The sequence below is a fragment of the Meriones unguiculatus genome, chromosome 12 (genome assembly GCF_030254825.1).
Source record: "Meriones unguiculatus strain TT.TT164.6M chromosome 12, Bangor_MerUng_6.1, whole genome shotgun sequence".
Lineage (NCBI taxonomy): Eukaryota > Metazoa > Chordata > Mammalia > Rodentia > Muridae > Meriones > Meriones unguiculatus.
Window position 1 is genome coordinate 45,731,862 of NC_083360.1, and position 18,205 is coordinate 45,750,066.

The 18,205-nt window shown below is 37.7% G+C and overlaps 1 protein-coding gene and 1 long non-coding RNA gene across 7 annotated transcripts in view; one reads left to right on the top strand and one right to left on the bottom strand.

Moving 5' to 3' along the window:
• Nucleotides 1-1,602: 1,602 nt before the first annotated feature.
• Etaa1 (ETAA1 activator of ATR kinase) lies at nucleotides 1,603-17,618 on the bottom strand. 6 transcript variants are annotated; one of them, XM_060365706.1, is made up of 7 exons: nucleotides 16,329-16,458; nucleotides 16,048-16,219; nucleotides 15,787-15,863; nucleotides 14,762-14,807; nucleotides 12,283-12,395; nucleotides 10,070-12,045; nucleotides 1,603-3,173 (listed from the first exon to the last, which is right to left on the bottom strand). In XM_060365706.1, the coding sequence occupies exons 3-7, from the start codon at nucleotides 15,822-15,824 to the stop codon at nucleotides 3,043-3,045; spliced, it is 2,304 nt and encodes a 767-aa protein (XP_060221689.1). In that variant the 5' UTR covers nucleotides 15,825-15,863; nucleotides 16,048-16,219; nucleotides 16,329-16,458; the 3' UTR covers nucleotides 1,603-3,042. The 6 variants fall into 6 exon arrangements, 5 of the variants coding, with proteins under 5 accessions (XP_060221689.1, XP_021516167.1, XP_060221687.1 ...); XR_009585127.1 differs by lacking the exons at nucleotides 14,762-14,807; nucleotides 16,048-16,219 and adding exons at nucleotides 6,552-6,730; nucleotides 17,297-17,618 and having other exon boundaries at nucleotides 3,094-3,173; nucleotides 16,329-16,457; XM_021660492.2 differs by lacking the exons at nucleotides 14,762-14,807; nucleotides 16,048-16,219 and adding an exon at nucleotides 17,297-17,617 and having other exon boundaries at nucleotides 16,329-16,457.
• Nucleotides 17,448-18,205, top strand: part of LOC132646821 (uncharacterized) — a 101,891-nt gene continuing 101,133 nt past the window's right edge. The window contains exon 1 of the long non-coding RNA XR_009585128.1: nucleotides 17,448-17,572. This is a non-coding gene — a long non-coding RNA (uncharacterized LOC132646821). The remainder of the gene's footprint in view (nucleotides 17,573-18,205) is intronic.

Here is an 18,205-nt window from a genome sequence, read left to right on the forward strand (position 1 = left end):
AGCACACAGAAGCACAGGCAACTGTGACCCACAGAGTCCAGGCCCCATTCTGAACTCGCACCGGAGAGTGCCTACATTGGGCTAGTTTTACAAGTGTGAAAGATGCAGGACCGAGATCCCTGGTCTTGCATTAGGGCTCCAGAGTGGCTGAGGCTGGGCTACCTGACAGCGCCGAGGTCCTTGAAATAAGGCCCTGAAAGGGTAGAGAGGATCTGCAGGGGCGTGGTGATGCTAGAACTATGGGACATGCACCAAGAAGGGCTGCAGTCACGGAGTGGGGTACAGGTGTGGGCTCCCACCTTTGGAGCCCACGTAGTTAATTCTACTGCCAGCTCCACAGTTCAACACAAGCCGCAGATACTGGTGTTTGCCCTGATGGGATTCAGTCTTGCTTCGTCCTGATCTTTTCTTTTTTCAAATCATAACTAGTTTTATTACAAAACGTCCCAATAGACATTTATCAGTTTTAGTACCTTAATAGCTACCCAACAAGCTATTAACATACAGAAGTATGAACCAGGAGAATCGATCTGACCTATCTCTTCTGCCCATCAGCAACTTGTCCCTCCAGAGCCAGTGCTTACAAGACACATCTGTGAACAGCCACTTTTTCTTAATTTTCCTGACATATGGAATTACTAAAAGTACAAATGTAATGTGCAAAGTACACGTTTCCTCTTTACAGAAACATTGGCTACACCAGAGAAATAAGACTGTAAAAACACGTGTCTTACAGTACTACTCAGGCAAGATTTAATTATGAAGATATAAATAAGCACATTAATCCTTGTATATGAATGTTTTCATCTCTAATAAGTGGTAACATTACACACACCACATCTTAAGATTCGAATTATTTTAAAAATAGATTTCTTGAGGATTAATCATCAGTGAATGTTCGACTTGTATTCCTTAGACCTCTGGTTCTTTAAAACCTCTCAGGTATAGGTGCTGTAAATGGAATGTCCTGCCACAGGCAACATTCACACAAGACAGTTTTGATTGGTGTTGAATACAACATGGCTACTGCTGCACGTGGAACTCTTGTAGAAAAGGGTGTGAGGTGCAGTTCTACAGCAATCCTGGTCCATGAGAAACACAGGAAGGCAGGGACTTGAAGGTGTTGTTATCCACACCCTTCTACTCCCAGTCAGACACTAGAAACACACACAGATGAAGATGCACACTAGTCACCGCCTGAGGGCAGTGGGGTCACAGTCATCACTCACTATTCTGACTATAAACCCTGGAGAAGGCTTTGAAAGCTGGAGATTATCCCCAAACACAGCCCTGGAAGGGGTGCTCTGGTGCTACTAAAGGAGGAAGTGATTTGGCTCATAATGGATAATTTTTCCAAAATGTGAAATTTCCACGTTGCTACAAGATGACCGAAAAAGTTTTCATCAGGCTTTGTGTAGGCATCACTAGACAGGAAGGCCAGACTCAGAAAGCTGCTCATTTTAAAGAAAGTAAAACCAGTGCCTAATGATGGTCAGGTATAAGTTTCAAAGAAACAAACTCACCAGGCTAAGTATAAAAGGAAACGAGTGATGGGAGAACTTGAGCAAAGATAGAAACTTAAAGCAGGCTGAAGGCTCACTGTAAGTCTCTTCATTTTCTCACATAATAATGTGCAGCATTTATTTAGGTCTTTATAATACACTTCTTGATAAGAGAGAACAACTGAAATCAGCTTTAGTGTATAAAAATAACATTTGAAAAATGATACATAATAGCTCTCAGATTGTCACAGCTCTCGGACACCTCAACAGTAGTGAACACCAAGACTCAGTGCTTCCTATCGGTAATTTTCTTCATGTCTCTTAAAAGCCACTTAGAAAATACAAGCATCCTTACTGCCATATGCTCCCCCTCTGGTTAAGGCTTTTATTACTGGCTCATTTTGAAAACACAAAGAGGGGGCAGGGATGACAAAGGCAAAAAAGTCAAGTTAAATAATTAATTAGAAGGAAAATTACAATAATAAACAAACTGAGCATAGAAAGCCTAATTTTGAATCCTGGGAAGATTAGTTAACTCTTTGAAAAGAATGTATATAAGCAGTCTTTAATGTGCTTTAGATTACATTTAAGTGTTAATATTCCCTCAAATTATTAAGTACTAATAGACTGAAGCAAGTCATACAACTATTTAGATGTTCAGGAAAATCATTCTAACATAGGCACAGGTTTAACATGTCTGTGACTTTAAAATTAACACCGTGAGTTGGGCATGGTGACATACACGTGCATTTAGAGCACTGAGGAGACTGACGAAGGAGTCAGTTTGGACCATCTGGGTGACAGAGTTCAAGGCTAGCCTGGACTGCATAGCAAGACCCTGATTCAAACACAAATACTCACACAAAAAGAAGAGCTTGAACAGCCTGAATCTGGATCAGAGGATATGTGCTTACAAAAATTCTAAATGTGTATGATGCTTTATTACTTATGTAATTTAATCTTTTTCCAATAAACTAGACTTATTGCAATTCTGTGGTTTTCCTAATAGTAAAATGTTTTCAAACTGAATCACATGTTAGAAAACTTAAAATTCAAACCTACTTCTGGCTAGCAATTAAAAACAATTTTCTTTAAAATAAACAAGAAGTTCTTTACTTTTCAGCAAGGCCACTAAGAATATGGGGATATAAATTAAAACATGGCAATGTATAACAAAACTTAAGTAACTGTAAATGATAATTCAAGACTAAGTTGCTGTTTACTTAGTACTTTTAATCTCTGATTACAGAAAGCCTTTCTACAGGTATTTTACAGCTGTCTATTTTTGATGATATCTGTCATCACATTTAATAAAGACCTTTCCCCTTTATATATACATAAGTGATAACTTTTCAGAACTTACACATAATTCACATATATCTTAGTAAGTTTCATTTACTACCTAAACATTGATTTATTAAATAATAAAGTAGAAGCTCATGCTTTAAGTCAGCATTAAATTTCTCACAGAGAAATCAAGAACAAAAGTCCTATCACAGATAGTTATCAGTAGTTGTGAAACCATCTAACTCAAATTTCATCAAAGCAGTGAAACTGGAGTGGAATGCACAGGAGGCCATGCCTGTGCTTTGGCCTTTCTTCGAACCAGTGCTTCCTGCCTTTTTCTTTGAATTTCTTCCGGAGAATACTTCCTATTTCGCTCTTCTTCATCTAAAAATTAAAACAAAGCATAGGAATTAATCTTATAACCTATAAGTCATTCTTAATATGTAATATAAGCTTTGCTTTTTCATCACGCTGGTTTGACTATTAAATCAAACAGAACATATATAATTACATGATAGAATGATTCTAGGCTGCCAAAAACCCACCCAATGCCCACATTCAAGTATGACAAAACTTTAAATTGATTAAAACCTATGACTATATAAATTTCTTTAAATATGAGCTTTTAAATGTTATATAAATATTGATAGATGGTAAAAACATTATGAATTAAACTATCAATCCATTAAATATAGCTGAGAGTGGTGGGTCATGCTTGAAATGCAAACACTCTGGAGACAGGAGGGAAAAGACTATCTATAAACACTGCCTGCAGCTACTCACCTAATTCAAGGCCATTTTGTGTAACAGTCTTGGAAAAAAAAGAGGAAGGCAAAGGAGGTGGTGTATGCCTTTAATCCCAGAGCTCAGGAGGCAGAGGCCAGCTGATCTCTTGAGTTGGAGGCCAGCCTGTTCTACAAAGTGAGTTCCAAGACTTCCAGGACTACACAATAGAAACCCTGTCTCAACAAAACAAAACAAACCAAAAGACTCCAAATAGCTATGACAGGAAGATGAATAATAAAAAGTACTTTCAAAAAATTAAAAGTCACAAGGTTTACATTTCAGCTACTAGAAAAAGATTGCAATGACAGAATGAAATCTTTCCTATCCAATTGTGTGGGAGGCACAGAAGTCCTTGCGCTCACAGATAAGCTCCTGGGAACAGGTATCTTAAACTCACAGGATTGTTCCTTCAAAGGAAGGAAGGGATGCATAACCTGTTATCTGCCCCGAAGACTGGGAGCTGACATGGTTAATTGCCTGGCAACCTGGGCACTATATGTATATGACCACACCATATACTCCCTGGGACCCTTAACATGAGCTTGTCAATCTACAGAACCTATCCTTATGGAAGGTGTCACATGTAGTGAAAGAACCCATCTTTACAGAAGAAGTCACGTGAACTTTATAAAGAGTTTCAACGTAGTCACATCTTAAGTATTATTGTGCACACAGGATTGAGTTAATTATCACAAAGACCTGGCAACACTGGCCATTTTTAACTTATTTTTATTTGGAGAATGTATCATGCAGAAAATTTTAAAGTGTCTCTCTGTTTTGGGTGTGTGTGTGTGTGTGTGTGTGTGTGTGTGTATCCATGTATTACTAAGTTGAAGCTTTAGATTAGAAACTACTCTCTTTAATGATGCATAGTATCTAGTACCATAACCCTAATATACATTTACATAAAACTTACTGGTTAGCCCTTATGTTGTAATATGCACATCTTCAAGGAAACTACTAGGAAAAAAGGCAAATTATACATCTACCAAAAAATGAAGACAGAGATAAGTCTGTACCTAAAATCAAAGAATATGCAGTAAATTCATTTCAGAAACTTCACCCAATTAATTATAGTAGTCACTTTAAAAATAACTTACAATATTTACAACTATAGTAGACTGATAACAATTTTTAACGTTTCAAGAGACATTAGGCTGTAACATAGACAAATATTCATTGTCAGTACTAATAAATATCACAATTTGTCTAGCTTTTTGGAAGGAAATTTGGTAATATTTGTCAAAATTCACAACATTCTTTTACATCATATTTTTAGGAATGAGCAAATATAATCACACAAGGTTCAGAAACCTGTATAAAAGGAAAATTTCTACTGAACTGTTGTAATTGCAAACAAACCAAAAACCTAACCCAAGCTCCATAAATTTAAAAACAATTCTTACCTAATACAAATACAAACAAGGAACAATTTACACTTTGCTGACACTAGAAGGACTAAAGGAAACCTACAGGCACTAGCAAGAATTGACAGCTCTAATTTATTAAGGAAATACAAAATTAAGCATGTATCATCCCACTCCATCTATTTAAATAAATCAGTAGATATAGAAACACACCTTTTTATATGCATTGAAAAATCCTTCAAGACAAAGAACCTAAGTACTTGAAGATAAAAGAAGTGAAATAATTTCTCGGCAATTACATTCCAAAAGCAATTTAAAAATGATCACAACATGTAATACCTTAGACCAAGCCAAAACATTTACATAGTTTAAGAGAGGAACATACTAAAGGCATTGAAAGCTCCCTCAATAGAATTAAAGAAGAAAATTCCCAAAATCTAGGGAAAGAAATACTGAAAGCAGACAAAAGTACCAAGTTACATGCAAAGATAAACCTCCCAGAACAGCAGGGAAAAAAAGGCCCATCAACCAACATTACTATATACACACAGAGAGAGAAAGTGACAGAGCAAAGTTATCCTTTCAAGTTGAAGGACAAAAAAAAATCTTTTTTTTTTTAACTTTTTCTTTTTAGTTACATTTTGTTAACTCTGTGTCCCCGCTGTATCCCGCTCCCTCATTCCCTCCCCAACCCCACACTCCCTCCCTGGTCTCCTCCCTGCCCCTTTCCAAGTCCACTGATAGGGAAGGACCTCCTCCCCTTTCATCTGACCCTATTTTATCAGGTATCTTCAGGGCTGGCTGTAGAGTCCTCCTCTGTGGCCTAACAGGACTGCTCCTCCCCTGGGGGGGGGGAGGGGGGAGTCAAGGAGCCTGACCTTGAGATCCTGTTAGAAATAGTCCTTGTTCCCCTTACTTTGGAAAACTATTTGGTTACTGAGCTACCACGGGCCACATCCGAGCAGAAGTTCTAGGTTATATCCATAGAGGGTCCTTGGTTGAGTGTCAGTCTCAGAAAAGACCCTGTGCCCGGATATATTTGGTCCTTGTAGAGCTCCTATCCTTTCCATATCATACTAACTCCCCTTTTTTTCATATGATTCCCTGTACTCTGCCGAGGGTTTGGTATTGAGTCTCAGTGTCTGCTTTGAAACACTGCTAGGTAGAGTCTTTCAAATGCCTTTTGCGGTAGATTCCTGTCATACCTTAAATGCACATCCCATTTGTCTTTCTAAATGAGGATTGATCATCTTACCCCATGTCCACTTTCTTGATTATCTTCTTTAGGTGTGTAGATTTCATTATGTTTATCATATCTTGTAGGTCTATATAAGCGAGTATATACCATGTTTGTCTTTCTCCTTCTGGGATACTTCACTCAGAATGATCTTTTCTAGATCCCACCACTTGCCTGAAAATTTCATGATTTCCTCCTTTTTGACTGCTGAGTAGTATTCCATTGTGTAAAAATACCACAATTTCTGTATCCATTCCTCCACTGATGGACATCTGGGTTGTTTCCAAGTTCTGGTTATTACAACTAAAGCTGCTACAAACATGGTTGAACAAATGTCCTTGTTGTGTACTTGAGCAAATTTTGGGTATATACCTAGGAGTGGTAAAGCTGGGTCTTGAGGTAGCACTATTCCTAGTTGTCTGAGAAAGCGCCAGATTGACTTCCAAAGTGGTTGTACCAGTTTACATTCCCACCAGCAATGGAGGAGGGTTCCTCTTTCTCCACAACCTCTCCAGCATGTGTTGTCACTTGAGTTTTTCATCTTGGCCATTCTGATGGGTGTAAAGTGAAATCTCAGGGTCCAAACAAAAATCTTAAATGATAAAAATAAACTAAAACAACTGTTGTCCACTAAGTCATCACTGCAAATAATAACTAAAGGAATACTATGCACAGAAGATGAAGAAAGATGAACAAGTTTAAAAGCTCTAGAAATAGTAAGTTTTAGAAAGAATAAATATAGAAATTGAAGAGTTAATAAAGAATGAGTTTTAGAAAGGAATCAAGCATTAGTAAACACGTAAATCAGAAAATCTCGAAGATGAAGAAAGAAATCATTATATACTGTGGAGCAATCATAGTAAATGAAAGTATTTGTAATTCTCCAATTAGAAGACACAGACTTCAGAACAGATTATAGAGCAGGATCTAAATATTTGCTAGATCTCAGGAGCTAACATACACAGAATGAAACTACCAAGACAAAAATTAAACTGAAAGCCCAGACAATAAAACTAGGCTTCAAGCCAAAACAAGAAGTTATAAAGAAGCTAACTGTGTATTAATAAAAGAAACAATCCATCAGAAGGTATGAATGAAGGCTGTGACAGTAATCCAAAAATTCAAGGATACTAAAATCAAAGGACAGCTAAAACCACAGAAGATTTTTATGTCAAAATCCAAATTAAAACAAAACAAACAAACATATAAAAAACTAGAATGCTCAGTGGGTAAAAAGGCTACCCAGAACATCAAACACAGAACTGAGAAAGTGCTTGTCACCAAGACTGATGACCTAAGTTGGATCACCCAGCTAACATGACAGAAAAAAGAACTGACTCCCTGAAGCTGTCCTCTGACCTCCATACATGTGCTGTGGCACACATGCACCCTCAACCCCTGGAGAAATTCTCCTAGCAACCCACAAAACTTTCTCTAAAACAGAGCATGTTATGTCATAAGTCTTAATACACACACACATGCACACACGAGCATGCATACGTATATACGCATACACACATACACACACACACACATGGGTATGGAGATAATTTCTTCTAGGATCCATGGGGGAGGTTAATTTTTTTCTCTTATCAGACCCATATGGGAAAAGTGGGTCACTCAAGAAATGAGAAGGGAAATTTGGAAATTTCTAGAATCAAGCGAAAATTAAAACACAACTTACCAGAACATTTGGTTGTCAGCTAATGTTGTAGTAAATAAAAATGTTGGGCTAGAAAATCTTTTTCTTATTAGCTGGTATTATTTAACCCACTATCACAAATAATAAGATATAGACACCTGATAGATTTTACAATTGCCTTATTTACCTTGGGCCAGGTAGATATCTACACTGTCTGAATAACCTCACCATCCATCTTTCAGACCCCCATCCACTGCATCCTCCTTAACCATCCTATCTTCCATCCAGAATCTTATAAATATTTGTTTTTATTCTTCATCTGGGCCTTTTCACACCATTATTGGAGTCCTTTCTCCAGGCTCCATGTGGTTTCTTCTCCAGGCTAACCCATCCTGGCGTCCTCCTTCTTCCTATCTTCCTGTCCAGTCCATCTGTGTCTCCCTTGATTCTCTCTGTCCTCAAAAGGCCAGGAACCTTAGCCATGGCTACCCAGTTCTGTCCTGTCTACATAAAGGCCATTTAATGAACTAATCAGGTATAGTGTTTTAGGCAGGTTCGTACGAATAAGGATCAGTGTATCCGGCAGGTGGTAACCAGACCTTGAGGGTCAGTAATTAGCATCAGACCAACCTCCAACAAGTTAAGAGAGAAGTTTATTACTCTGACTTGCCTATACTAAAAATATGAGAGCTTTTGAGTAATTCAAGTTCATTCTACAAACCTAGTATTAACCTTGATATCAAAACTGGATAAGGATGTAACAATACATTTCCTGGATGAGCATAGCAAAATCACTTAATAAAATACTTGCAAATCAAACTAGTAACATATTAACAAATTGTGATCAAACTGATTTCATTCCAGGGATAGACATGACTCAGCCTATACAAATCAACAAGCATCACATAACACAAAAATAAAAATCAAGAATAAATAGCTCATGATCATCAAAACATTTGTGGAAAGTTTAGACAAAACTGAACATCCCCTCATGATGACAACCCTACAAAATTTAGGAATAGAAGGATCATAACTCAACAAAGTAAAGAATATATGGGAAAACCTACTGCTAACATTTCACTGCTAAAATACTGAAAGCATTTCCTTTATAATTCAATAGCTGTCCTCTCTCTCTGCTTATTCAATGTAGTGTCGGACCACTTAGACACAAAAATAAAGCATAAGAGGGAATACAAACAACAGCAGTCACCAGTGCATTTGTTAACCATATGAGCATATACATAAGGACTCCAAAGATATCACTAAAAAACTCTTCGATCAAATAAACATTTCCAGCAAGGTATCAGTATAAAAGAAACTAATTCATAAAAACTAGGAGCTTTTCTAAATATCAAACACACTAAAAAACAATCAGCAACAAAACTAAACAGTAAAACTACCAAAGAGGTGAAAGCCTGACATAATGACAATTATAGAACAACAGAGAAGAAATTTAAAACACTGGAAAATGAATGCATTTCTAATATTCATACACTACAAGAATTAATGCTGTGAAAAATAGCCTATCACACAAAATGACTACAGATTCAATACAATCCCCATCAAAACTCCAATAACATCCTTCGCGAACTAGAGACAAACATTCTAAAATTTATAGAGACGCTCATGTGGACACGCACGGAAAGACAGACACACATGAAGAGCTAACACAGTCCTAAGCAAAATAAATTAATTCCAGAGGTACCAAAGCAACCTGATTTCAAATTCTGTTAGAGTCAGAGTAACAAAATCAGCACTGTACTGTCACAAAAGCAGGCATATCGATCAATGGAATAGAGGACTCAGAAATAAACCCATGCAGCTGCAAAGCATTTCTTAAGGGTCTAAACACTTAAAAACATCTTTTTAACAAATGGTGAGGGAAAAAATTGGATATTCACATATAGTGTCTTTCATCCTTTATAAAAACCAATTCAATCTGTTTGAACTATTAGAAATCAGGTAAAACACTTTAAAATATAAGCAATGGGCAGGAGTTTCTGATAGCAGTATTTTAAGGTGAACAGTTTCAAGACACAATTTTTGAAGTGTGATTAATGAATTTATTGGAAGAATAAAAATCAGAGAAAACATGGATTAGAAGAACTACAAAAAAAAAAAAGCTGCATCAAAGAACTCATAAATTGTCACAACAGGCACTGAATTTTATCAGATGCTAGTTAGTACCTGCTAGTGAAAACCAATAACTAGTATTAATACACTTCAAAGAAAATGATTTCATACATACCTGTCGAAGATAATGTCAAAGACTCCGAATACTTCATTGAAGATCGCTGTTGATTATCTTCAAGCAGTGAGCTGGCAGTTTCCTTTTGTCCTAAATCCTGCAAGAAGTTTCTAACAGGCACACTTCCTGCTATACAATTTTGATTTAACTGAGAAAGAACCTGAGGATTTTTGGTCTTAAAGGAATATTTGGAAAACTTCACTACTCTGCAGTCATTCTGAACTTCACTTGTTAAGGTGTTGTGAGATGGCCGATGTATACTTGGCTTCACATTAGCAGCAATATCTGTGCTCACAGGACCCAAACTAACATTAAAACTTGAACTCTCTGCATGAACAAATTTTGAGCTATTCACCTGTACCGGTATACTCAAATTCTTAGAGGACATAGAAAAATGTGTGGTAGCATTCAAAATATTGGGACAGTCTCCACTGGAGTCTCTTTTCTTCACCGTTACAGATTTATTTATCTGTGATTTATTTGTTAAAGATGATGGTGCTGCAGAGTTGACAAGATTCCAGTGTTTAGATGGCATCAACTGACTTCCTTGTTTTGATGAAGCAGAAGTATTTCTGGATCCATGTCTGGAAGTGTTATTTATACTTTCTGACTTGTTGTTGCCCTTGTTTTCTTGCTGAGTTAGTCTTTCAATGTCATCACATGCCTGATACAGCAAATCATCATCTACGTCATCTGCTTCCCAGGTAGTCTCTAACTGGTGGCACGCTTTAATCATTTCACTGGCCAACAGGGGATCATTCCAGTCATCAAGGGAAGAATTGAACTTTGGCCCACAAGTCTGATTTATGTTACAAACACTGTTTTCTTTGCCCAAGGATACAGAATCAAAGCAGTAAGTATTAGTAGGTGCTTTCAAAGGCAGGTTAACACTGACCCTGTTTTTCTGTTCATTAGGGTATTTTGTGTATAAACCAGACTTGTCAGAGGCATGCATATTAAATGCACACTTACCACGACCATCTTCTTTTACTCCTGTAAGATTAGAGACAGCAAGACAATCTTCGTTTTTACTAACAATGTTATTGACAGACTTCTCAAACCTCACTCTATTTCCAGCGAATGGTAACTTCCTGGCTTCATTACCTGGATGTGGTGAGAATCTATATTGTCCAGCATTAATCAGTTCTCTGTTACAAGTCTCTGAAGGAAGACCCAGTGTTACTTTTGAATCTCTTAACCTTTCATCTAGATTCGTATTTGCTCTTGATGTGATTGTATCATTTTTACCAATAAATGTACTAACTGCCTTCTGACCAGCAGCTTGGGCAGTTTTAGAAGGTAAGAGGTCAAGCATTTCAGCATTTTCCATAATGAATGGATCACTGCCTAGTAAGCTTTCCCAGTCATCCTCAAAATCATGAGTAGTCAACTCATTAAGATGTTTATTAGATGCTTCTGCCATCTTAGCACAGGGAGTCACACATGATTTGAGCATTACGGCAGTATGTACTTGAGAGGAAGGTGATACTGGAGTTATATTTAGCAGGTTTTCAGTGACCTGTAGTTTCAGAGTTTCAGCAGTAATCATTTCCTCTTTTATTAAGGCATTTTCCTTTCCAAGGGTAGTTTTACCATGGTTCAGAAAAGCATCAGACAGATCTTGGCTTAGCTGTCCACTACACATCTGAGTGGAGCCATCAAAAATAGCATTAAGGTCTGCTTCAATATTTTGGTCAAAGGGTTTCTCACTTGTGTCTTGATCCTTTGACACAGATATCCCAGTGTTTCCTTTTATTTGCTTCTTTATTAGCGCACAGCTGACTTCAGGAACTGTATCACCTGACTCCATCTGTATAGAATCTTTATGATTGTACAAATGTCCCACTTCTAAAGTTGTCTGGATAAAATTAGGATCTTTCCCGTCTTGTTCTTGAATCACATCAAGTTCTCCCATATTTTTATCAAACTGTTTAGCCAATTTTATAAGTTCTTTTTCTCGATTTTGTGTTTTCAACCTATTAAAACAACATTGAAACATTTTAGTTGAAAAGCTGTCTAAGAATTAATCAACTATCGTTTAGTATATTTTGGTGTGATGACAAAACACCAAAGTTTTACTCTTAGAATAACATTTTTAACTCTAGAATTTTACGTATAAAAACAAAAGGAGTTTACTCTCTCAGTTTATTTCAATCTCTAAAATGTAAGAATATATGCTTCACTAAATTACAGAAAGTGAAGTTTGAACTCACTTTGTGCAGCTGATTTTCACTCTCGACTTTTCTTTTGCTACACTAGGAGTACAAGGAATAGCAGTTTCACCAATCCACACACCCAGCATGGAGTTTGTTACTGGTTTTTCAACCTTTGAAAGAGAGAAGAAAAGAGAAGTGTAAGGGCACCATAAAGCAAACATTCCCCTCCCCAAGAAGAGAGAAGGAGAGGTTAATCTAGAGGGAAAAGGAGAAGAATTCTGTGGTAGTCACTCAACAAACTCCAACAATGAAAAGCTGGAGAAAGGCAGTAAGCCAGAAGCTCTGATTCATTTATGCTCCCACAAGAAAACAAGGAATATTCAGCCTTAGGAATTCTGTATTTATAAAAAAAACTAGGTTTGAACTACATTGCCTATCAAATGCATTTTGATGTTATATACATATAAAAGAACATTTTATAAAAGGAAAAATAACATTTCAGTTATTTTAGTATGCTCATAAAACCATAAATAAACTGTACAACTATCAGACCTGAAAATAAGAATATAGTCAGAATTCTTTCTGCAGCATTGATTCTCAAATTTTTTCTGTTCTCATAAACTCTGACCTAAGTATCAGGAGTTCTTTTCTTTTCTTTTGAGACAGGGTTTCTCTGTGTAGCCTTGGCTGTCCTAGACTAATTAGAGCTGAGCCAGGGAGAGGGCTCAATGGGTAAAAACAAGTTGTCCTTAGAATTTTACAAAGTGTGTACCTGCATGCACACATCTCCAGAAAACAAAACTTTTTTGAAGAAAAGAAAGGACATTTTTACATTTACTTACTTGAAGGTTCGGGTAAAAAGATCTCTATAACTTGGTAGTGAATCAACAAGTAGTTTTCTTTATGTATAGTTGACTCTACATAACTTTAGTTTCATAAAATAATAGACTTAGTTAATTTTGGTAGACTCAATATTTTCTGATTTGTTTGAACAACACTCTTAAATAACATTAATGATTTAATTATGAATTTGTCCACTTTTTTGAAAATTAAATGCATACAAAGTTTCAAAAAGTGACGGATTTATGTATCTACTCAAGTGTCCTCTGTGTGTTTATGTACTACTTCTAAGTTCTTATTTTAAATTATGATTACTATATAACCCACCCTAAGTACATTCTAGGTGCCGTACAAGTTATCTCAGCCTTCAATTCGACTTACTAAGAACACTGTATAAAGTTGGATAAATGATGAAAATAAAGATATCAACTTAAACACCACAGAAGATACTACTACAGAAAAGGGAATGACCGTCTACTATGCAAATGCATGTCTTAGAAGCTGAAATCTGAAGCCATTAGGAAGAAATTAAATGATTTGAAGATAACTAAGGAAATCTCAAATATCTGTAATTGTGAGACATTTTTCAAGAGATCTTAATGCTGCCAAGAATGACCTGCTTTAAGAGTGCTCAGAAGACACCGACTGAATAATCCTAATGTAGTTTTCTTTGACTCAGTTCACCACTTATGCACTGCTGTCATGTCTTCCCTAAGTGGGTGATTTCCAGCCCACTTAGTAAAGGAGCCAACAGTACACTCAACCTTGTATCACTAACCAGGATGGTCAGCCTGAACATACTTGATTGTGCTTCTTTGATTTGGTTAATGAAGACTTATTGTTAACATATACAGTAATAAACTATGGCATAAATGCAGTGAAGAAACGAAGAGCTGATACGATGAATCCTACGGCATGACAACATGGAAAGCCAAGCTAGTTGCTACTAGGCTGTACTGACTGTTGATTACGTCTGGACTTTTAAAGCCACAGAGAAAAGCTGCACTTCCTATCTGCTCTCTTTGGACATGGTAATTCCTTATAACCCCATTTTTGATCAGTGGCAGCTGTGGATAGTTAATATAGGGCATATTGAGCAAAACTTAGATATTCTTTGAATTTAAATGCTAAATAAGAAAAAAAAAAAGGGCTGGCAAAAGGCTCAGCATGTAAAGGTATTTGCTACCATGCCTGATGACCTGAGTTCATTCTCTGAGACCAACATCATGGAAAAGGATAGAACTGACACCTCCAAGTTAACCTCTTACCTCCACATACATGCTGTGGGTTTTGGAGCTCATGTATGTATATATGAAGTTGTATAAATAATGAAATATACAACATAACTACAAATACACACACACACCCATGCACACTTTTAGAAATGTAAATGTACGTGTGTGTGAGGAAAAGAAAGAAAAAAAAAAAAACTCTTAACAGCTTATGTTCTGGGCCCATATTTCTTACTAACAGTGACAGGATCAATACAAGGAATGTGATTTACTGCACCCCTTGTGTTAAATGATTGAAACTTTATTTCATTTAAGCAGCACAAATGTTAAGTGGTGTGCTTTGTCATGGTAACCTGTGCATTAACTCACACACACTCACACACACACACACACACACACACACACACACACACGTGTTTATGTGTGTCTATTTGTAGTGCTGGAACTCAAACCCAGGGACTCACTTTTGCCAGCAAATGCTCAGCAGTGATATCTTCTGGGATCAGAATTCTCCAATGATAAAACAGGTTTTTGAAAAGAAAAAGAATCCATTACAAAAAGTAAACCACAATTAACAACCTTATACTACTCCATAGTTTATTATAACTTAATCCTAATAAGAGAGCAAGGCCATTCTACTTTATGGTTGAATAAACTGAGGTTAGGAGCATTTAACTGATTCACTGGGAGCCACAGCAGAAGAGGCTTCACGAGGCCTATATCTAAATCCAAAGATTGCCCCAATGTTAGTGTTTCTTGATGGTTTTATAAGTCAGTGACTACTAAGAAGAGGAACTGCAATAGGGAAAATTTGTACTACAGACAGTGAACAAACACTAACACAAACAAACACTAGAACTTCAGAATAGCACAGCAACTAACCACATTATTTAAAGAATAAATAACCTGGAGATGACTTAAATATATGAGAGGGGGTAGAGGCATAGCTCAGTGGGAGAACAACTGCCCAGCATGAGTCCGTGGATCTGAGTTCTACTCAAACCAGCACTACCAAAAGAAATATATACAAATTATATATGTGTATATATATTATATGTATATATAAAATATATATTATATACATATATATCACATATGTATATATTATGTATATATACATATATTATGTACGATATGTATCTATCATATACATATTACATATATCATATATATATTACATATATACATATACATATCACATATATGGACCAATATGCATAGGTTACTATGAAAGCCATACCACCTTATATAAGGAATTTCAGACTCAGCCAATCTGAGTATCCAAAGAGGTCATAAGACCATGACCAAAGGATACTGAGGGATGACTATATTACTCATTCTATAGTTTTCAAGACATGCACTAAGAAACAGAAAGGCTAAATGTAGGCTTTGTTGCCCTAAGTACGCTATTTTCAATACAGAAGCACCAGACGAGCATGTAACACACATTTTCTGCTGTTTTGCAAATCATGAAATATGCCATATTTACCTGGGGAGCAATTCGATTAACAATATGTGAAATCTCATCACTGCATGTACTGGAAATCTGTTTTTTTCTTCCTTTACCTAAAGAGACAGACATTTCTATATTTTAGACCAAGAATTTTAAAATCAGCCATCACTTTTTAGGAAATAATCATAAGCTATGCAACTTAAATGATTCCACAATAACATCGTGGATATTAGAGAAAATCATACATAAAAAACAAAACAAAATGGAGAACACTCTACTAAAATTTTTCTATGTTACCGGACTAAAATGTCACAAATACAGCTGGGTGGTTGTGGCTGCAGTGCACGCCTTTAATCCCAGCACAGGGGAGGGGGAGGCAGGCAGTTCTCTGGGAGTTCCAGGCCAGCCTGGTCTACAGATGAGTTCAAGGACATTCAAGGACATCCAAGGTCACACAGAGAAACCCTGTCTGGAAAAACAAACAAGCAAACAAACACAAAAAACCAAATCAAAACAAAATTTACAAACAGTAATCCTTCACCAAACACCTAATCACATAAAAAAAATATATATATTACCTAACTGTTTTGTCATTGGAGAATTCTGATCCCAGAAGATATCAGTCTGTCCATCTGGATCACTTGGAGAACTGAAGGGACAGGATAGCAAATCCATTTTCACAACTCTTGTTGGTGTCACATACTTTTCTGTATAAAATGGCAATTGTCACGTTTAAGTATTACTTCAATAAGTGCTAAAGTAAAATAATAGTTTACACAAGGTTTATGTCCAATATAAAACTTGTCTCTTAAAGACAATTACTTTAACCACAATGGAAATGTTTCAATAAAAATAATCTTTTAATATTTCATAAGACGAACACTGTAGTTAGAAAGTGTTTTTGGAAAATTCCACAGATCCAGGAATAATACCACCTGGTCATTGAGTTCCTATCACCACGGTGTCCATGCTGCCAGCAGACATTCGGCAAATGTCAAATGTATCCCAACAGAAACCCCAGTTAAATCCTCGTAATCCCCTCCTATCAAATCTACACAAAGTTTCTATTGAAACCATTCCAGAACACATTAGTGATTTATTTCTAGGAAAGCTCTGTCTAGAATCACTTGAATTTTTATAATGTTACTGTTCTTTCCCAGGTTTGTTTGGTCATAGCAGAGGCAGGCAAGGAAGGTGAGAGACGTAGTATGTTAAGAACGCACTCTAGGAAAGGTTATGAGTCACTCTGTCTTTATTTAGTTAGAAATCTTGAACTCCGAAAGTTATCAGGAAGAAACGCCCCACTGGTTTGCTATCCTAACCGGATGTTGCACCTAGCAAGTTCCGGGAGCAAGCTGAGCTGGCCCTTTCTGTAAAGCAAATAATCGCAAAAACAAACACACGCGGAGGTGCAAGTGCCCGATTTCCGGTACGGCCCAGGGAGCGGAGCCCGCCCTGAACCAGGGAAGTCCCGCGCTCCGCGCCTCCGGCCCCGGCCCGCCTCCGGGGCTGCGCCCCGCCGCGCTCCCGCCTGCCCCGTCCTCACCCCCGGGGCTCCGCCCGCCTTCGGCCTCCGCCCGGCGATGCTCCCGCCGCTGGAGCCGCGCTGCAGCCCTGCAGAGCCGGGAGTCGCGGGCCGCCCTGGACGACCGGGGCTCCGGCTCCACCGCCGAGCAGAGGCTCTCCGCGGCCGGCCTGCGCGGCGTGCTCCTCCGGGCAGGGCTGTCCGCATGCTTCCGTCGCCGGCTCATTCCTGTGGCACCGTCCTCTCGCCGCATTCACATTGTGCTACGGAAGATCTGTGCAACGGCTCTGCAAACAAGTGAGACAGCGGGCACCGCCATCTTTGCAAGTAGGGCGCGCAAAAGACGCCGTCGCTCATTGGCTGCTTCCGCCTAAGGGCGGGGCTGCTGATCCTAACGGTGATTGGCTGATTCAGTTTGAGGGCGGGGTTACGGAGGCGGGCCGCTGTGCTAGCTCCCAAGGAGGCTTCAGCTAGGGAAACCCTAAGTTTTCTGAGGAGAAGGTCTGCTTTCAGCTTCGTCCAGCCTAGGAGAAATTGCAGGACTCTTCCCTGGAAAAGAGGCTGGAAGGTAGTACATGAGGCATTAAGGAGATCAAGTGCAGTGGCAGATTATTATTGAATTTACAACTTAAACTGCATATTTCTCAGATTCAAGTGATGGTGTGTTATTCGATATCATGAGAAAATAATATGAATATAAAAAATGAAGGGAATAAAAATGATAGTTCATAGATGTGTTACATACATAGAAAAATAAAATGTGGGAAAACATTAATTTAATAAACTAATAGTTGCTGGAAACTGTACAGGTAAAACAACTGTCATCTCAGTGGGACTAATACAGCGTTTATTTTGAACTAAGTAATAATTACTATGGCCAGGGAGCATTGATTCAAGTTGGCCTGAAAAACAGGTTTCAATATAAAAGCA